The sequence below is a fragment of the Bufo bufo genome, chromosome 5 (genome assembly GCF_905171765.1).
Source record: "Bufo bufo chromosome 5, aBufBuf1.1, whole genome shotgun sequence".
In the NCBI taxonomy this organism is placed as follows: Eukaryota; Metazoa; Chordata; class Amphibia; order Anura; family Bufonidae; genus Bufo; species Bufo bufo.
In genome coordinates, this window is record NC_053393.1 from 247,042,153 (window position 1) to 247,062,151 (window position 19,999).

Genomic DNA, 19,999 nt, shown 5'->3' on the forward strand with positions numbered 1-19,999 from the left:
GCAGCAGACCCTCACCCCTAATGTTTTAGATAGTCAGATCAGCAGCAGGCCCTCGCCCCTAATGTTTTAGATAGTCAGATCAGCAGCAGGCCCTCGCCCCTAATGTTTTAGATTGTCAGATCAGCAGCCGGCACTCGCCCCTAATGTTTTAGAGGGTCAGCTCAGCAGCAGGCCCTCGACCCTAATGTTTTAGAAGGTCAGATCACCAGCAGGCACTCGCCCCTAATGTTTTAGAGGGTCAGATCAGCAGCAGGCACTCGCCCCTAATGTTTTAGATGGTCAGATCAGCAGGCCCTTGCCCCAATAGTTTTTGAGGGTCACCAGCAGGCCATCAATCATCATTTTTCAAGGGTGTGTATGATGCCCTCCTTTATGTGTAATAAAGGGTGTACTGTAGTGCCGTTCCCTTGTAATTTTTGGCAGCACTTTCACTTAGTGCATAGGCTTTATGAGTGTAGGAGTCCCACTACCTGAAAAAATTGTACCACTATGTGAATGAGGCCCTCCTTTATGTGATATACAGGTTGTATCAGAGTGCCTCTTCCTTGTAATTTTTGGCAGCACTTGCACTTTATATACACGTAAATATACAGGAAAGAATTTTTCCTAACAATTTTTCCTCTAAAATCAATTTTATCTTTGGTTTTGTGCGTATTATTGTCAGTCTGTAAAAGTGGCGTACTACTCGGACAACATCGTTCCCAGCAGCGACCTGGGAGTCCAAGATGCATCCAGAGATCCTCCCCATGCTGTTCCCGAATGATTTCAGTGGTGTTTCCACCAATTTCTGACCTTTTCCTGTGAACCAGACACCCTCCCCTCTTCAGAGTAGGGGGTGCTTGGTTTAATGCTCTGGTTCTCCCATTGACTTTAATTGTGCTCGGATGCTCGGTAGAACACCTGAGCATCCCGAGGTGTTCTACTTAAGCACCCGAGCACTTTGGTGCTCGACCAACATTAATGGCTACATCACAGTTCGCAGGAGGACTGGGGAGCACCTACTGACATTATACAAATTGTCAATGTACATTTCTAAATGCACAGTATGTCTTGTTAAAGGCCACAGTATTTCTACAATATATTCTAAAGGAAGTCAATGGAGCCTGTAAAAAATGCATCATCTATATTTTCCTTTTCTATTAAGCATGTTTTTGATCCATGTTTAAAACATAGACTAAATACACATTACAAAATTGATTAAAAAACGCAAACTTCATTAAAAAGTTAATACGGAGTTTACTGCAATAAAATCAAACCAAAAAAATACCAATAACTGTGCGTATTTCAGTATGCTTCTATGAATATGACATATAGTATTATAACTGATCATGCTATAAAAACTCTGGTGGAATAATTTTGAATATGTTGAGTTTTATTCCTTCTTATTCCGGTCATAGTAAAGTTTCACCCCATCACTCTAGAACAGAAACTGAACCTTGCAATGTATTTGTCTTTCTTTAGATTTCTCAAGAGAAAGCACAATGTGCGTTCCACAAAAACCCTGCACCATGTGTGATCCCACAGGAAAAGGAGAACATCTTCCACACAATATTTTCATTCTTTAAAAAATCAGGACGAAAGGTGTTGGTAAGTACATTACTTTCTTAGAGAGCATTTGCTATGGTTCCTGGGTGGCAGAATAATGCTGTAATATATAGGTTACTTGCACCAAAAAACCTTTTCACACTTTCACACTACAGCTAGTACAGAAGAATGTGCCTTATATGGAAATTGTGAGTGGAGAATTTGTTTTAGAAAGTCTATTAACTTATCAACATTAATTGTGGGAGCAAATCAGAGTACCTAGAGGAAGCCCACGTAAACTCTGGGATATAATACAGACTCCATTCAAATGTGGTCCTTTTTCATTGCCGGTCTTGATTTTCCCTGCAGAACCAAAGGATGTGCCAAATTTATGAAGAGGCACAGGCCTCTCGTAAATTTGGTGCATCCTTGCTCAGGCCATGTAACGGACTAAAATCTACAGCAGCCTCCTAGCTGCCGAGGCTGGTGTGAATGCAAATATGTGTGCCCGGCCTTCTAGCCCCACCCCCTCCTGCTCTCACCACGCCCCTTTTCAGAAGAAAAGGCGGAAAAGTCATACATTTTGCTGCAATGGTATGGTGTGCGCCAAAATGTGTGAATTTTTTACGCCATTGTAGTAGCGTAAATACCATAATAAATGTCCCCCTTAGGGCTTATATTGAGTGTCATAATTCAAAGAAGTCTTTGGGATTGTCTATGACCTGTTAGCAAGCTCAAAGAGATTTTCCCTCAAGGTACATTTATCATATATCCAAGCTGGGGGCTTCAACACTGGGACCCCCACTCATCACTACAAGAGTCCTGAGTCTCACATAACTTGAGTAGGCTTTGAATGGAGTGGTGAGCAAGCTGGTTTCTGCTCCATTCAAAGCCTATATTTTTCTGCTGAAGTTTACTTTTAAATCATTTTTTAAATGTTTATTGGCCCCAAAAGATAACTCCAACCTACGCGTCCGTCAATAAATGTCTAACCTGGATTTTTTAGGATTTCCAAAATTTGTTAAAGTGTAACCTTAAAAGCCTTTTTTTTTTTCCCACTTGAATGTTGACATAAAGCCTTGGCTCCCATGTATTTAGCCATGTTGTTGGCATATGTGATCATGTACAGACTGCAACTTTCGTGTGGCCTGAATGTGGAACTTTATTACAACCATTTGTCCTGTAGCCCACTCATGTAAAGGGAAGAAAAAGCAACTCTCTTATCTCTCTGCTGAGCAGTAATAGACTATTTCTCATCTCACCGCGAGGTAACCTTGCTCAGCAGGAATATAATAAATGTGTACTTGAGCAATATCTGTGTAATATGAGGTCAGTCTGTTCATCGAGCTTATCTTCCTGTAGATTTACAATACTATAATTGGCTATATTCATTGAAATAATTGTGTGCTGAGTGCAGTATAAAGCCATCACACTTCTTTCTTCCATGCTTTCTTATTGCTGAGATAATTTTAAGGAGATCCCAAATAGCTGGGTTTAAAATATGTTCTTTCAGTGAGCTGTGTGCGCTCCACTGTGATCTAAATATATGGCTTTTCTTTTTACTCTACTCTTTATTGATGAATGAATGAACATCAGATTGGTTTGTGAGCATCAGCTTCTCTGTTTCATGGTGGAGAACATCTTCTGCTTTATGTCACATAGACTCAGGAATAAAAACAGTCTATAAACAGTGTGTGAAGTATCACAATACCTGCAGCTTTATTGTCTGTTGAAGATATAAAAGCAGCCATGCACTCAGCTGCTCCGTATCTTCCACAAGCTATAAGGGTGACTTTACACACTTCAGTAATTCCAGTGATGTGTGTATCAACATGTAGTGAATGCTCGATGCTGTAAAGCAGGTATAGTCATTGGCGCATGGTACAGAGGCTGGGCAACAAAGTCTAGATAAGGGATGCCTAACCTGCAACCCTCCAGCTGTGGTAAAACTACAACTTCCAGTATGCCCGGAGAGCCTACAGCAGGGCATGGTGGGAGTTGTAGTTTTACAACAAATGGAGGGCCGCAGGTTGGGTATCCCTGGTCTAGATGGATGGTTTAAGTTACACACATACCTGCAGATCTACTCTTCGACCATGTAAATTTTAGTAGTCATGTTCAAATATTTACATGTTAACACAGTCGCAAGTATCAGTGGAAATTATCCGAATCACACACATTATCTAAGTGTGTAAAGCAACCTTTAGAGGAACAGTCCATTAAGTACCAAAATTAAACAGGGTGTACAATAAAATCAATGTATTTGCTTGTTAGAAAATCTTGTATGTAGGGCTACTTTCAGACTAGCGTTTTGGCTTTCCGTTTGTGAGATCCGTCATGGGCTCTCACAAGCGATCCAAAACGGATCAGTTTTGCGCTAATGCATTCTGAATGGAAAAAAATAGTTTGCCTCCGATCAGTCACCATTCCTCTCTGGAGGCGGACACCAAAACTCTGCCTGCAGCGTTTTGCTCTCCGTTTGACAATGTAAGTCAATGGGGACGGATCTGTTTTCTCTGACATAATCTGGCACAATAGAAAACTTTGACTTTCAATGGAGTTTATGACGGATCCGTCTTGGCCATGTTACAGATAATACAAACTGATCCGTTCATGATGGATGCATGCGGTTGTATTATTGTAACGGATCTGTTTTTGCAGATCCATGACGGATCCACCCAAAACGCGAGTGTGAAAAAAGCCTTACCCTTTTTTCTTGCAGTTGGTTCCCAGGCTGATTTTTACTAAGCCCCCATGGGGAAGCTGGTTAGTCCCCTCTTTTGACTAGGCTATTTCAGCATTCCTGGTGTTTCAATTTGCTAAATAAAACCTGAAACAGTGTAGCTTGTGGCATGTGTCTGCACTCAATGAGGTGATAGGTTTTCTTGCTGTAAATGATTTTACGGGAAAGCTAGAAGAGGGGAAGATCCTCCAGGAGGTAGAAAAATAAGCCTTATGATAGCTTATATGACTGACAGGAAGTAACTGTCAGCTATCTTCATGAGAGTTCATATGGCTGACAGGAAGTAACAGTCATCTACCTTTATTATAGCCTATATGGCTGACAGAAAGTAACAGTCATCTACCTTTATTATAGCCTATGTGGCTGACAGGAAGTAACAGTCATCTACCTTTATTATAGCCTATATGGCTGACAGGAAGTAACAGTCAGCTACCTTTTTGGTAGTCTATATGGCTGACAGGATGTAACAGTCAGCTACCTTTATGATAGCTTATATGGCTGACAGGAAGTAACTGTCAGCTATCTTCATGAGAGTTCATATGGCTGACAGGAAGTAACAGTCATCTACCTTTATTATAGCCTATATGGCTGACAGGAAGTAACAGTCAGCTACCTTTTTGGTAGTCTATATGGCTGACAGGATGTAACAGTCAGCTACCTTTATGATAGCTTATATGGCTGACAGGAAGTAACAGTCATCTACCTTTATGATAGCCTATATGGCTGACAGGAAGTAGCTGTCAGCTACCTTTATGATAGCTCATATGGGTAACAGGACGTAATTGTCAGATATTTCCTGTCATTGGAATATGGTATATTTCTAGAACACAATGGGCTGCTGTTGTGAAAGACTGCATACAGGTACAACTCATAGGGAGTTGGGTCATTTTTGTCTGGAGATATACTTTATGTACTGTTTAAGGAATAATTATTATGAGCTGTGTGGATCTTATAAACCTCTGAGGTTAGAGCAGTAGAATAACAGAGTACTAGGAAAGTCATATTTTTCTAGAGATTCTTTTTAAATGGGAATAATGATCATTAGAAAAAGTCAACATTTCTGTAAATTCATAAGACAATTTGTGTGCTCGTTAGCCCAAGAACTCATATTTTTACCTTCCAGACTGTTTCATATGGTTATTTGCCATTATTAACAAGTAATATTTAGACTGCAATAGATAGACACAGTGGAGAATTTGTTCTTCACTCTCATGAGTAGTCTGAAATAATACAATATGTCAGGCCTGCTAGCTATTCTCAGCTGTAGTCCTTAATTGTTTTTCTTCCTGTTCCTACTTTTTTCTGAGATTTTAAGAAGTAAAATGTGTATATTTTTACAACATCAGTTATCCTCATGTCAAAATATTTCTTATATTAGGTAGTAGAGGCATAGTGTTAGAAGGACATAGTGTGAGATGTTATCATTGCAATTGGAAACCACAGCTTTACAATTGTATGCGTGCCCTATAGCAGAGGGCATGAGCTACGTGGTTTCCCCAGATGTTAACACTGGCTTGCCTTGTACACGTAATAAAGCTAACCATTTTTTAGATAGTTACTTATTTTCATCATTTTAATTCACTGTGTAAGTCACAAAGGCAGTAGAGATAAAAACTTGCAAATAGTAAATTGTATATATTTGACAATCCAGGTGGTATTTCAATATTCTTTTCATACATTTTTGTGTCTGTAAAATATATAACATGTCTAGTAGTTTATCTGAATGTACATAGCTGATAAACAACTAATGGTGATAATGGTTGACAATGCTAGTAGTAATGAGCAGATTGATTCTAAGGAATCGATAAATCTCATTACCCTGAGTTCTTCACCTGGCACTGAAGCTCAAATTAGACAGTAATGACTCACTGTACACTTCCAGGTAGCAGTGCCAGCACAGTTCATGATCCTGAAGCCGAATTTGATCTTCATTGCCTCTGTCACTACTCGAAACAATGGTCCAAATTGCCAGGGACAGGCTAGATGTCTGGTCCTGTCAATCAACAGGTAGGTGGATGCTCCTTCACCTGTGGGGACAGCTCCTTACAGGTGAAGAACTAAGGCTAATGAGATGAATTGATTTGTTAGAATCGATTCTCCCATCCCTAAATGCTACTAAATATTTCAGGTAGAAAATGATCACATGGTTCTAGATTAAGGGAAGAATTTATCATGAGAGTAATATTTTAGGTCAGTTTTGCTTGAGTCTGTGTTGGAGTGCTTTGTGCCCCATGTATCAAATGTCACATGTTGTTTGATAAATTTGTCTTGTCCTTAAACCTAACACTTTTGTCTATAAAAGCTTCTCCAGTTTTGCTACTCCAGACTTCTACTGGAGTGAGATTGCTACTTTAAAAAAAATCTGGTGTGAAACTCATTAACATAGCTAACCACACCCTTTTTTACACACACATTATAAAACGTGGGTAAGTGGTAAAAAAATTCAAAAAGTCGCATAATTTTGCACAAGCGAGTGCAAAAAAATCGCAAAAGCCCTATTTTGCGTCTTTTTGAAGCCAGATTTCTGGGGTGAAGGCATGATAAATCAGGACCTATGTTCTTAATTACATTTTTTTTACTTTAAGGGGTTATTTGGGACTCAGGATAGGTCATCAATACCAGATTGTCTGACACCCAACATTCCCACTTATTAGCTATTTTGGGCATCCGCTACTTCCTAAAAGTATACGTAAGTCTCCATCTACTGTGTAGTTTCCGGTACCTCGGCTTAACTTCATTTAAATAGGACTTGAGCTGCAATACTCCAGCACAGCTACCATGGCTTGACATCCAGTTCGGTCCACTGTAAAGTTTTCAGAGCTGGCAGCTGTCCTAAACAGGATAGGCCATCAATATCCTAGTACCGGAAAACATCTTTAAGGTTTTAGTCACACTAACGTCATGCTTCCTTTTTTTTTAACAACTCAAAAGTTAAAGTATAGTGGATACTTTCCCTTAGGAATAATTGTTTTATTGACTATAAATGGCAAATCTAGTGTATGTTTAACCCCTTCATGCCCAGCGCCGTATGGGTCTTTAAAGATGGCGCGCGCTCGCAAGCGCGGTGCGCACCATAGTCCATGACTGCCTCCTGTTTGTTTTATCAGCAGACACCTGGGACTAATCAATCACATACATTTAACCCCTCGGATGCCGTGTTATAACATCTGGGAGAGTAAAAATCCGGAAGTGCATGCTTCTGGGTGTGCACCAGCTCCCCCTAGTGGGGATTGGGGGAGCAGCATGGTGAGTGCGGCAGCCTTTGTGCTCCTGAATGATCTGAGGCTGGCACACATGAGCTCCTGTGGCAGGGCTCCATAAGAACATAATGTAATCCTCATGGACTCCAATGCTAATGTATTAGTGTCTGTAACAGAAGCAATCTGATGATTGCTTATTATAGTATTTGATATTTCACCACAACATCTGAGGGGTTAAAATTCCATGATTGGCATTACCGCCAATCGCAGACATTAACCATGGGTGAGGTTGCTGATAAAGCGGGTATCACAGATGTCTATAGTGATGTCTTAATGATACCCAGGGGGCGCCACAGAGTCTCCAGTATTTGCAATAAAATTCTACAGTTATAGTGGAATACACTATGAAAAAGTTACATTTACTTCACCGGGGAGGAGGATATAGGATGAAGCTCAAGACACCTATATCTCAACCTCCCCCGCCGAGGTCGCTTCAAATGATGTAATGATAGCTTCCTGGTCCCCAAAAGGATGACACTGGGGCTCCAATGTGATTAGGAAGTCTTTTATTGGTTAAGCTCGACGCGTTTCGGGAATATATCCCTTTTTCAAGAGCATATGCTCGAGGAGAATTGCATCAGCAACCTGCCAGCCAATGATCGTCGCTGGCAGGTTGCTGAGGCATACACCAGCAGTGCAGCCCTTCCTGGACCTAGTACCAGCACTGCCGTACAACATGGTGAAGTAGCGAGCACCAGAAGGGCAGTTGAAGCTGGTACGGTGGCACGTGCAGTAGTTACCCCGTCGCAGCCACCGCACAGACAGGCCCGTAGAGCCCCTAGAGTCCCTGAGGTGCTGGCAAACCCTGATTGGCAGTCACCAACTTCAGCCGCACCAGTAGTTCCCCCTTTCACCGCCCAGTCTGGAGTTCGGGTTGAGACGGCTCATATCGGTTTGGCCCTGGGATTTTTTGAGCTGTTCTTGACTGCGGAGCTCTTAGACTTAGTTGTGGCAGAAACAAATCGGTATGCCACACAATTTATAACCGCAAACCCGGGAAGCTATTATGCCCAGCCTTTCCGGTGGAAACCAGTCCAAGTTTCCGAACTTAAAATTTTTCTGGGCCTTCTCCTCAACATGGGTCTAACTAAAAAGCATGAATTGCGGTCATATTGGTCCACGAACCCAATTCATCACATGCCCATGTTCTCTGCTGCTATGTCCAGGAAACGATTTGAGGCCATCCTGCGTTTTCTGCATTTTAGCGACAACACCACCTCCCGTCCCAGAGGCCACCCAGCTTTTGACCGGCTCCACAAAATTCGGCCCCTCATAGACCATTTCAACCAGAAATTTGCAGATTTGTATACCCCTGAGCAAAACATCTGCGTAGACGAGTCCCTAATACATTTTACCGGGCGCCTTGGCTTCAAACAATACATCCCAAGCAAGCGTGCCCGGTATGGGGTCAAATTGTATAAGCTCTGTGAAAGGGCCACAGGCTATACCCACAAATTTCGGATTTATGAGGGAAAAGATCAGACCCTGGAGCCGGTCGGTTGCCCTGACTACCTGGGGAGCAGTGGGAAGACAGTCTGGGACTTGGTGTCACCCTTATTCGGCAAGGGGTACCATCTTTATGTGGACAATTTTTACCCAAGTGTGGCCCTCTTTAGGCATTTGTTTCTAGAACGGATTTGCGCCTGTGGCACCGCGCGAACTAGTCGCGTGGGCTTCCCCCAACGGCTCGTTACCACCCGTCTTGCAAGGGGGGAGAGGGCTGCCTTGTGTAACGAAGAACTGCTCGCGGTGAAATGGAGAGACAAGCGTGACGTTTACATGCTCTCCTCCATTCACGCAGACACGACAATCCAAATTGAAAGGGCAACCCGTGTCATTGAAAAGCCCCTCTCAGTCCACGACTATAATGCACTCATGGGAGGGGTGGACTTCAATGACCAGATGTTGGCTCCCTATTTAGTTTCCCGACGCACCAGACGCTGGTATAAGAAGGTGTCTGTATATTTGATTCAATTGGCTCTGTATAATAGTTTTGTTCTCTACAGTAAGGCTGGGAGAACACGATCCTTCCTCAAATTCCAGGAAGAGATCATCGAGAACCTCCTGTATCCAGAAGGTTCCGTGGCCCCATCCACCAGTGTAGTTAGCCGTCTACACGAGCGACATTTCCCCAGTGTCGTTGCTGGTACCTCAACCCAACCGTCACCCCGAAAAAAATGTTGTGTCTGTAGCAGGAGTGGAATAAGGCGTGACACCCGCTATTTCTGTCCTGACTGTCCTGACCACCCTGCCCTATGCTTAGGAGAGTGTTTCCGGAAGTACCACACACAGGTACACCTAGCATAGGGATTGCATCTCACAGGACAGGCACACAGGGCTATTAGGGCCCTTTTACTCACAGCTGCTGCAAACCTCTCCTTTCACCTGGGATAAAGTGCATAACGTACTTCGCCACATCTTTGGGCGATTTGAGCTTTGCACATTGTCCCATGGGGAAGGAGAGGTTTGTTCTATAAAGGTAAAAAAAACTAAACAAAAAAAAAATTACCGGTAAGTAAAAAAGTTAACGTTCAGATAAAAAAGTTAATATGTTCTGTTCAAAAGTTAATAAATTTATTGCGTTGCGGCCTGGTTTTTTCTTTTTTTTTTTTTTTTTTTTTGACCTTCCAGGTGGACCAACCGATCGACTAGCTGCAGCACTGATGTGCATTCTGACAGAAGCATTGCGCTGCTGTCAGATTACACGCAAGTCGGTGTATACGGCGCTGCAAGACGAGATTTCTCCTCTGCAGTAAAAGATACGTTTGCCAAGGCATATGAGCTGAGGAGGTGGCGGTGTTCATATACTTTGGCAAACACTTTGTATATATAAAAAAAAAATCCCGGCAATGATTTATTCATCCACATCGATTGATGTGAATGGAGAAATCTGGTTTGCCAGGGCATACGAGCTAAGTGGGTATGGATGTTGGGCGGAGCTCCTATGTCCTGGCAGACGCCTTTCCCCTCCTTTTTCTTTTTTTGGCAGAGATTTTTTCATCCACATTGATCGATGCGAATGAAGAAATCTGTGCCGTTCATTTTTTTCTTTCAGCCCAGAGGCTGAACAGAAAAAAAAAATCTCATTACCCGTATGCTCAATATAAGGAGAATAGCAGAAACTCCTAATGCTGGGCATACATGTAATGATTGCGGAGACCCTCAAATGCCCGGGCAGTACAAACACCCCACAAATAACACCATTTTGGAAAGAAGACACCCCAAGGTATTCGCTGAGGGGCATATTGAGTCCATGAAAGATTGAAATTTTTGTCCCAAGTTAGCGGAAAGGGAGACTTTGTGAGAAAAAAATCAATTTCCGCTAACTTGTGCCAAATTTTATTTTTTTTCTATGAACTCGCCATGCCCCTCATTGAATACCTTGGGGTGTCTTCTTTCCAAAATGGGGTCACATGTGGGGTATTTATACTGCCCTGGCATTTTAGGGGCCCCAAAGCGTGAGAAGAAGTCTGGTATCCAAATGTCTAAAAATGCCCTCCTAAAAGGAATTTGGGCACCTTTGCCCACCTAGGCTGCAAAAAAGTGTCACACATGTGGTATCTCCGTATTCAGGATAAGTTGGGGAATGTGTTTTGGGGTGTCATTTTACATATACCCATGCTGGGTGAGATAAATATCTTGGTCAAATGCCAACTTTGTATAAAAAAATGGGAAAAGTTGTCTTTTGCCAAGATATTTCTCTCACCCAGCATGGGTATATGTAAAATGACACCCCAAAACACATTCCCCAACTTCTCCTGAATACGGAGATACCACATGTGTGACACTTTTTTGCAGCCTAGGTGGGCAAAGGGGCCCACATTCCAAAGAGCACCTTTCGGATTTCACAGGTCATTTACCTACTTACCACACATTTGGGCCCCTAGAATGCCAGGGCAGTATAACTACCCCACAAGTGACCCCATTTTGGAAAGAAGACACCCCAAGGTATTCCGTGAGGGGCATGGCGAGTTCCTAGAATTTTTTATTTTTTGTCACAAGTTAGTGGAAAATGATGATTATTATTTTTTTCTTACAAAGTCTCATATTCCACTAGTGACAAAAAATAAAAACTTCCATGAACTCACTATGCCCATCAGCGAATACCTTGGGGTGTCTTCTTTCCAAAATGGGGTCACTTGTGGGGTAGTTATACTGCCCTGGCATTCTAGGGGCCCAAATGTGTGGTAAGGAGTTTAAAATCAAATTCTGTAAAAAATGACCGGTGAAATCCGAAAGATGCTCTTTGGAATATGGGCCCCTTTGCCCACCTAGGCTGCAAAAAAGTGTCACACATGTGGTATCTCCGTATTCAGGAGAAGTTGGGGAATGTGTTTTGGGGTGTCATTTTACATATACCCATGCTGGGTGAGAGAAATATCTTGGCAAAAGACAACTTTTCCCATTTTTTTTTATACAAAGTTGGCATTTGACCAAGATATTTATCTCACCCAGCATGGGTATATGTAAAAAGACACCCCAAAACACATTCCCCAACTTCTCCTGAATACGGAGATACCACATATGTGACACTTTTTTGCAGCCTAGGTGGGCAAAGGGGCCCACATTCCAAAGAGCACCTTTCGGATTTCACTGGCCATTTTTTACAGAATTTGATTTCAAACTCCTTACCACACATTTTGGCCCCTAGAATGCCAGGGCAGTATAACTACCCCACAAGTGACCCCATTGTGGAATGAAGACACCCCAAGGTATTCCGTGAGGGGCATGGTGAGTTCCTAGAATTTTTTATTTTTTGTCACAAGTTAGTGGAAAATGATGATTTTTTTTTTTTCTTTTCTTACAAAGTCTCATATTCCACTAACTTGTGACAAAAAATAAAAACTTCCATGAACTCACTATGCCCATCAGCGAATACCTTGGGGTGTCTTCTTTCCAAAATGGGGTCACTTGTGGGGTAGTTATACTGCTCTGGCATTCTAGGGGCCCAAATGTGTGGTAAGGAGTTTGAAATCAAATTCTGTAAAAAATGACCGGTGAAATCCGAAAGGTGCTCTTTGGAATATGGGCCCCTTTGCCCACCTAGGCTGCAAAAAAGTGTCACACATGTGGTATCTCCGTATTCAGGAGAAGTTGGGGAATGTGTTTTGGGGTGTCATTTTACATATACCCATGCTGGGTGAGAGAAATATCTTGGCAAAAGACAACTTTTCCCATTTTTTTATACAAAGTTGGCATTTGACCAAGATATTTATCTCACCCAGCATGGGTATATGTAAAATGACACCCCAAAACACATTCCCCAACTTCTCCTGAATACGGAGATACCACATGTGTGACACTTTTTTGCAGCCTAGGTGGGCAAAGGGGCCCACATTCCAAAGAGCACCTTTCGGATTTCACCGGCCATTTATTACAGAATTTGATTTCAAACTCCTTACCACACATTTGGGCCCCTAGAATGCCAGGGCAGTATAACTACCCCACAAGTGACCCCATTTTGGAAAGAAGACACCCAAAGGTATTCGCTGATGGGCATAGTGAGTTCATAGAACTTTTTATTTTTTGTCACAAGTTAGTGGAATATGAGACTTTGTAAGAAAAAAAAAAGAAAAAAATCATCATTTTCCGCTAACTTGTGACAAAAAATAAAAAGTTCTATGAACTCACTATGCCCATCAGCGAATACCTTAGGGTGTCTACTTTCCGAAATGGGGTCATTTGTGGGGTGTTTGTACTGTCTGGCCATTGTAGAACCTAAGGAAACATGACAGGTGCTCAGAAAGTCAGAGCTGCTTCAAAAAGCGGAAATTCACATTTTTGTACCATAGTTTGTAAACGCTATAACTTTTACCCAAACCATTTTTTTTTTATCAAAGACATGTAGAACAATAAATTTAGAGCAAAATTTATATATGGATCTCGTTTTTTTTGCAAAATTGTACAACTGAAAGTGAAAAATGACATTTTTTTTGCAAAAAAATCGTTAATTTTCGATTAATAACAAAAAAAGTAAAAATGTCAGCAGCAATGAAATACCACCAAATGAAAGCTCTATTAGTGAAAAGAAAAGGAGGTAAAATTCATTTGGGTGGTAAGTTGCATGACCAAGCAATAAACGGTGAAAGTAGTGTAGGTCAGAAGTGTAAAAAGTGGCCTGGTCTTTCAGGGTGTTTAAGCTATAGGGGCTGAGGTGGTTAAAGGGTAGGTGTTTTTTGAGCAGTGACATAAAAATTTATATCCTATCATGTTGTGTTGGAATTTGAGCAGTGAATTTTTTTATACCGTTGTTGATGCTTTTATTGGCAGCAGCCCTTGAATAAGAATTTTTTTAAACCAGCAGGTGCAACTCACACAAATGCCCCCAAGGCAGTCTTTCATGCTGAAGTGTTCTCTGCATTGAGCTGCCTCACAACTCCTCCCCTGTGCTCTGATTGACAGCTGTAGCATCCAACCTGAACACTGCTGTAGCCATCACTCAGAGCAGAGGAGTGTGGTTGTGGAGCTGCTCATTGTAGAGGGACCACCTTTAGGTACCACCTTTAGGCTACCTGCAGAAGTGGCTATTGCCAGATTAAAAGTTTGTTTTCATAGTACTGCTGATAATAAAAGTAAAAACAAAGAAATTGTTAAACAACTCTCTGCAGCATCGACCTAGTGTTACCATTCTAAACCTGCTGTCATACTCCCTTCAACAAAGAACTGTATTTGCAAATGGGTTAAATGAAGAAGACAACCTCGTTAGCTTGAATCTGAAAGCAGTGTTCTAGTTTCAGCCTGGCAATACAGTGAAAGCTTTTTGAAATGACTACCGAAAATTGCATTGAAAAGTGATTTTTTTTTTTTGGTGGATGCTCTTCTCTAAGAGGATTTCCAGTATGCATCATATATGGTGAAACTGAAAATGTATCACAGAAGATGTGGATGTGATCTTCTCAAAGAGGAGGTCTTTTGAGAAGTTTCACTGTATATTCTTTTTCCATTCTGAAAATATCTACATAGGTTAATGATTCCTAATTTGTATAGTTTATTATACACCGCGCTGGGGTACAGATATACAGTACTGGGGGAGTTTTATCATGAGGGAAATGTTAAAGTCCGTTTTGCAGGAGACTGAGTTGCAGTAATTTGAACCAAATTTATGTTGCATGATGTTTGATACATTCAGGCATCTATCAGACCCATAACTTTTGTCCATACATTTATACAGTATAAGTAATTTTTTCACCTTTTTCGGCGATTCATTTTTTGATTTTATGTAATTAAAGCTTTTTGTTTAGATTTTCAATACCTGGAGAAATGTTAAACAGGGGAAAAATAGTGTTTTCACATTTTTTTTAATAGCAAAGAGTGCAACTTAAATGCATTTTTCAAATTATGTACCCTTCACTTAACGGTCAATTTGATGAGGTGATTTAGTTTATGGCCACTGAGGCCAGAGCTAGAAGCTGCGGTTGTGTGTGCGCGTGGTTGCTTTTTTTAAATTATTTTTTTATTTTGTGTTTGTTCTTTTATTATACACTTACAAGACCTTTGGGGGTCATTTAACCATAACTATTTTTCTATTATATATTGCTGATTTCTCATGTAACTGTGGATGACATATTAGCCAAATTAGGTGAATACAGCCCCAGAAAGGTTGACCAAGGAGCTGATCTGGGTCTGCTAAGACACAGCAGTTATTACAGATACTCAGCCACTAGCTATCATGTGATTGCTAGAACTGGAGCAGGGAGTGGTATTTCCTAATTGAGCACTGGATACAGTACTGGAGAGGGCTGGGACAGTATAAAACCATCCCTGTTTCTGTAGGGGAGCCTGGCTGTTACTGATAACTGGCTCCTGCAGCTGGTAAGGGTGGATTCGCACTAGCATTATGCCATTCCGTTATAGGTTCCGTTTATAATGGAATATAACGGAATAGCCAGACAGAAAGCAAAACGGAAGCCTTTAAGAGGCAAGCATAACGGACCCGCCTGGTTTCCGTTATGCCGGATGGAAACAAAGTCCTGTCGACAGTATAAACGTAGGGACAAGAATAGGCCTTTCTATCACACGGCCGGTATCCGTGTTTTGCGGGTCTGCAATTTGTGGACTGCAAAACACATACGGTCATCCGAATGTAGCTTGGATAGTAATACTATTCTCTGCATTATTAGAAACATGTATGTCAGACAACATTTGAATTAATATGTTGCAGACATCAATAAAATAATGAAAGTTCTTACTGTACATAGTATAGGAACTTGTATCCGAAACACTATTGATAAAATTGTCCCAATGTATCCTGGGAAAGTCAGTAGCTCCAGTTTCTTTCTTAGTTCTCCACAATTTTCTCTTCCAATAAAGATAAAACAATAAAGGGGTTTTTGGCTGAAAAAACATTCGGGAGATTTATCAAAACTGGTGTGAAGGAAAACTGGCTTAGTTGTCCATAGCAACCAATCAGATTCCACCTTTCATTTTTCCTTTAATGAAGTGGGTGGAGTGCTACTGACTGTTGACGTGAAACTGCCGGCCTGCCCGCTTCTTTGAATACTGCTACAGGTTAGTGATTAGTTTAGCAAAGCAGCACCACTGCTAGGGTCTGAATTGATCAGACTTTACATGTAATGGCCACGTGATGGACTGTGACAGATAAGGATGTGAGATGAAACAAGTGACTGTGACACACAGGACATAAAGGGACACCGATGACACTAATACCTCCATAAGGTACCATAGGTGTGTCACCCACAGATTCCTCATAACAGTGTGTTTTCCACAGATCCCCCCATAACAGTGCGTCATCCACAGAGTCTCCCATAACAGTGCATCATCCACAGATCCCCCCATAACAGAGTGTCATCCACAGATCCCCCCATAACATTGTGTCATCCACAGATCCCCCCATAACAGTGCATCATCCAAAGATCCCCCCATAACAGAGTGTCATCCACAGATCCCCCCATAACATTGTGTCATCCACAGATCCCCCATAACAGTGTGTAATCCACAGATCCCCCCATAACAGTGCATCATCCACAGAGCCCACATAACAGTACGTCATCTACAGATCCCCCCATAACAGTGTGTCAATCACAGATCCCCCATAACAGCGTGTCATTGACAGATTCCCCATTGGTTCAAAACCCACCAAAAGCACACAATTTGGTTAAAAAAAAATGTTTTTCTTATTTTTCCCCTATAAAACCTAGGTGCGTCTTATCATCATGTGCGTCTTATACTGTAAAACATATGGTATATTATAAACACTAGCACTATTAGTAGTGTGATTGTCCTGTTAAAAATTACGTGTGTAGCCTAGGACTAAGGAAAAAGTGAAAAAGGATGTTGTTTGCAGTCTGTGGGAATATTTACACAGCCGTCTTTTTAATGGCACATCCTATTTTTGGTCATTTTGACAGCCAGACAGAGTGCACCTGTGTAAGGGCCATTCGAAATGGGTACACTATGTAAAAAAAATATTCTCACCTCACTGTAGATACTTGCTGTAATATTTTCTCCACAGTAGATGCAGCAGGACCTGATGCTCCCAGCATGATCATGTGATGTCACAGCAGTGGGAACTTCAGGTCCAGCTGCCTCCAGTGCAGAACAAGTAACCGACTGTGTTAAAGTGAGTATTTTTTTTTTATTTGCGTCGGATGGGTTGCAGCACATATATACTGAGGACAGCATTTTACCTACAGTGGGCACTGTATGGGGGCATTGTTTAGACCAGCGATGGCCAACCTGCGGCTCTCCAGCTGTTGCAAAACTACAACTCCCAGCATGCCCAGGCTACCTACAGCTATCAGCCTACAGCAGGGCATGGTGGGAGTTGTTGTTTTACAACAGCTGGAGAGCCTCAGGTTGGCCATGCCTGGTTTAGACTGTTAGCACTGTATGGGGGCATTGTTTAGACTGTGGGCGCTGTATGAGGGTATTATTTAGACTGGGGCACAATGGGGGCCATTATATGTTCTGGGGGCAGTGTGGTGGGCATTAATATATACTGAGGACACTGAAGTAACCTGCATATTTGATTGCAGAATTTTGATTGCAGAATCCACACCAGAATTCCGCAACAAAGTACACCATAATCTTAGTGAATAAAGTTTAAATAACCCCATTCACTTACAGCTTAAAATTTTTACATGAGTCTATATAGACATCCTGCAAAAGCTCATGGCCTGCATGTTGCAGAAATGCCACACATTTTTACTTAATTGTGAATGTATATAGATTTTGGTGCAGATTTTTTGAATGATTTAAAAGCATAATATTTACAGATGCATCTCAATAAATTAGAATATCATTGAAAAGATCATTTATTTTAATAATTTAATTTGAAGTGAAACTCATATATTCTATAGATTCATTACACACAGAGTGATCTATTTCTTTTAATGTTGATGATTATGACTTCCAGCTAATGAAAACCAAAAAGTCAGTATCTCAGAAAATTTGAATATTATAGAAGACCAATTAAAAAAAAAAATTTAATACATAAATGTTGGCCTACTGAAATGTATATACAGTATATGCTCTCAGTACTTGGTCAGGGCTACTGCATCAATGTGGCGTGGCATGGAAGCGATCAGCCTATGGCTTTGCAGATGTGTCATGGAAGCCCAGGTTGCTTTGATAGCAGCCTTCAGCTCATCTGCATTGTTGGGTCAGGTGTCTCTCATCTTCCTTTTGACAATACTCCATAGATTCTTTATGGGGTTTAGATCAGGCGAGTATGCTGGGCCATCAAGCACAGTGATACCATGGTTGTCAAACCAGGTATTGGTACTTTTGGCAGTGTGGGCAGGTACCAAGTCCTGCTGGAAAATGAAATTAGCATCTTCATAAAGCTTGTCAGCAGAGGGAAGCGTGAAATGCTACAAAATTTCCTCACTGTGGACTTTTGGACTTGATATAACACAATGGACCAAAACCAGCATATAACATAGATCCCTAAACCTTTAATGACTGTGGAAACCTTGCACTGGTACTAAAGCAACTTGGATTGTGTGCCTCAATACTCTTTCTCCAGAATCTGGGAACTTGATTTTCAATTGAAATGCAAAAAATTTTTTCATCTGAAAATAGGACTTTGGCCCACTGATCATCAGTACAGTCCCTTTTTTTCCTTAGCCCAGTTAAGACACCTCTGATGTTGTCTCTAGGTCATGAGTGGCTTGACACAATGAATGTGACAGTTGTAGCCCATGTCTGGGATATGTCTGTGTGCAGTGGCTCTTGAAGGACTGAGTCCAGCCGCAGTCCACTCCTTGTGAATCTCCCCCAAATTCTTGAATGGCCTTTTCTTGAAAATCCATTCAAGGCTGTGGTTATCCCTGTTGCTTGTGCACCTTTTTTTTACCACACGTTTTCCTTGGATACATCACTCTATGAACAGCCAGCTTCTTTAGTAGTGGCCTTTTGTGGCTTGAGGGTGTCAATGAACAACTGTCAAGTCAGCAGTCTTCCCCATGACCTTTGCAGGTGTTTTGTGTTGATTAGCCGAATAGAGTGTAACACCATGAGTCTATAATATTGACTCATTTCGCTATAAGCCATAATCATCAACATTAAAAGAAATAAATGCTTGAAATAGATCACCCTGGATGTAATGCATCTATATGGTATATCAGTTTCACTTTTTGAATTAAATAACTGAAATAAATGAACTTTTCGATGCTATGATGTACCTGTACGTTTAAATCTGCAGCATGTCAAATTATGTGGATACCTGCTGCTAACTTCACTGCTGAAATACACTGCTAAATTTATAGCTGAAATACACTTGGTTATTTCTAAGTGAAGTGTTTCCCACAGAAGTTTATTTTCCCATTTTTTATGTTATGTACGTGCATATATAGATCTGTTCTGGATTTTTATCACTTTAAGATAAAGGAAACATAAACAGAGGTAAAAATGAAATGTGCATTTTATTTTTAGAATCATTTCAACAGAAAAGGAGGGAACATAGCACACATGATGATAGAACATGACATTACCCACTATTAGCACATGAGAGAATGACAGATTAGTGGAAAAAGATAAAAGTTATTATAAATAAACTGCTTATCTAAAAATAAACCTACAAACCGGATTCCAAAAAAGTTGGGACACTAAACAAATTGTGAATAAAAACTGAATGCAATGATGTGGAGATGGCAAATGTCAATATTTTATTTGTAATAGAACGTAGATGACAGATCAAACGTTTAATCCGAGTAAATGTATCATTTTAAAGGAAAAATACGTTGATTCCAATTTTCACGGTGTCAACAAATCCCCAAAAAGTTGGGACAAGTAGCAATAAGAGGCTGGAAAAAGTAAATTTGAGCATAACGAAGAGCTGGAAGACCAATTAACACTAATTAGGTCAATTGGCAACATGATTGGGTATAAAAAGAGCTTCTTAGAGTGGCACTGTCTCTCAGAAGCCAAGATGGGTAGAGGATCACCACTTCCCACAATGTTGCACAGAAAGATAGTGGAGCAATATCAGAAAGGTGTTACCCAGCGAAAA

The 19,999-nt window shown here is 41.1% G+C and overlaps 1 protein-coding gene across 1 annotated transcript in view; it reads left to right on the forward strand.

The window, feature by feature from the left end:
- ITGA9 (integrin subunit alpha 9) overlaps nucleotides 1-19,999 on the forward strand; it is a 447,293-nt gene that overhangs the window by 394,377 nt on the left and 32,917 nt on the right. The window contains exon 24 of the mRNA XM_040433941.1: nucleotides 1,462-1,587. Within this exon, the coding sequence (XP_040289875.1) occupies nucleotides 1,462-1,587 (126 nt within the window). The remainder of the gene's footprint in view (nucleotides 1-1,461; nucleotides 1,588-19,999) is intronic.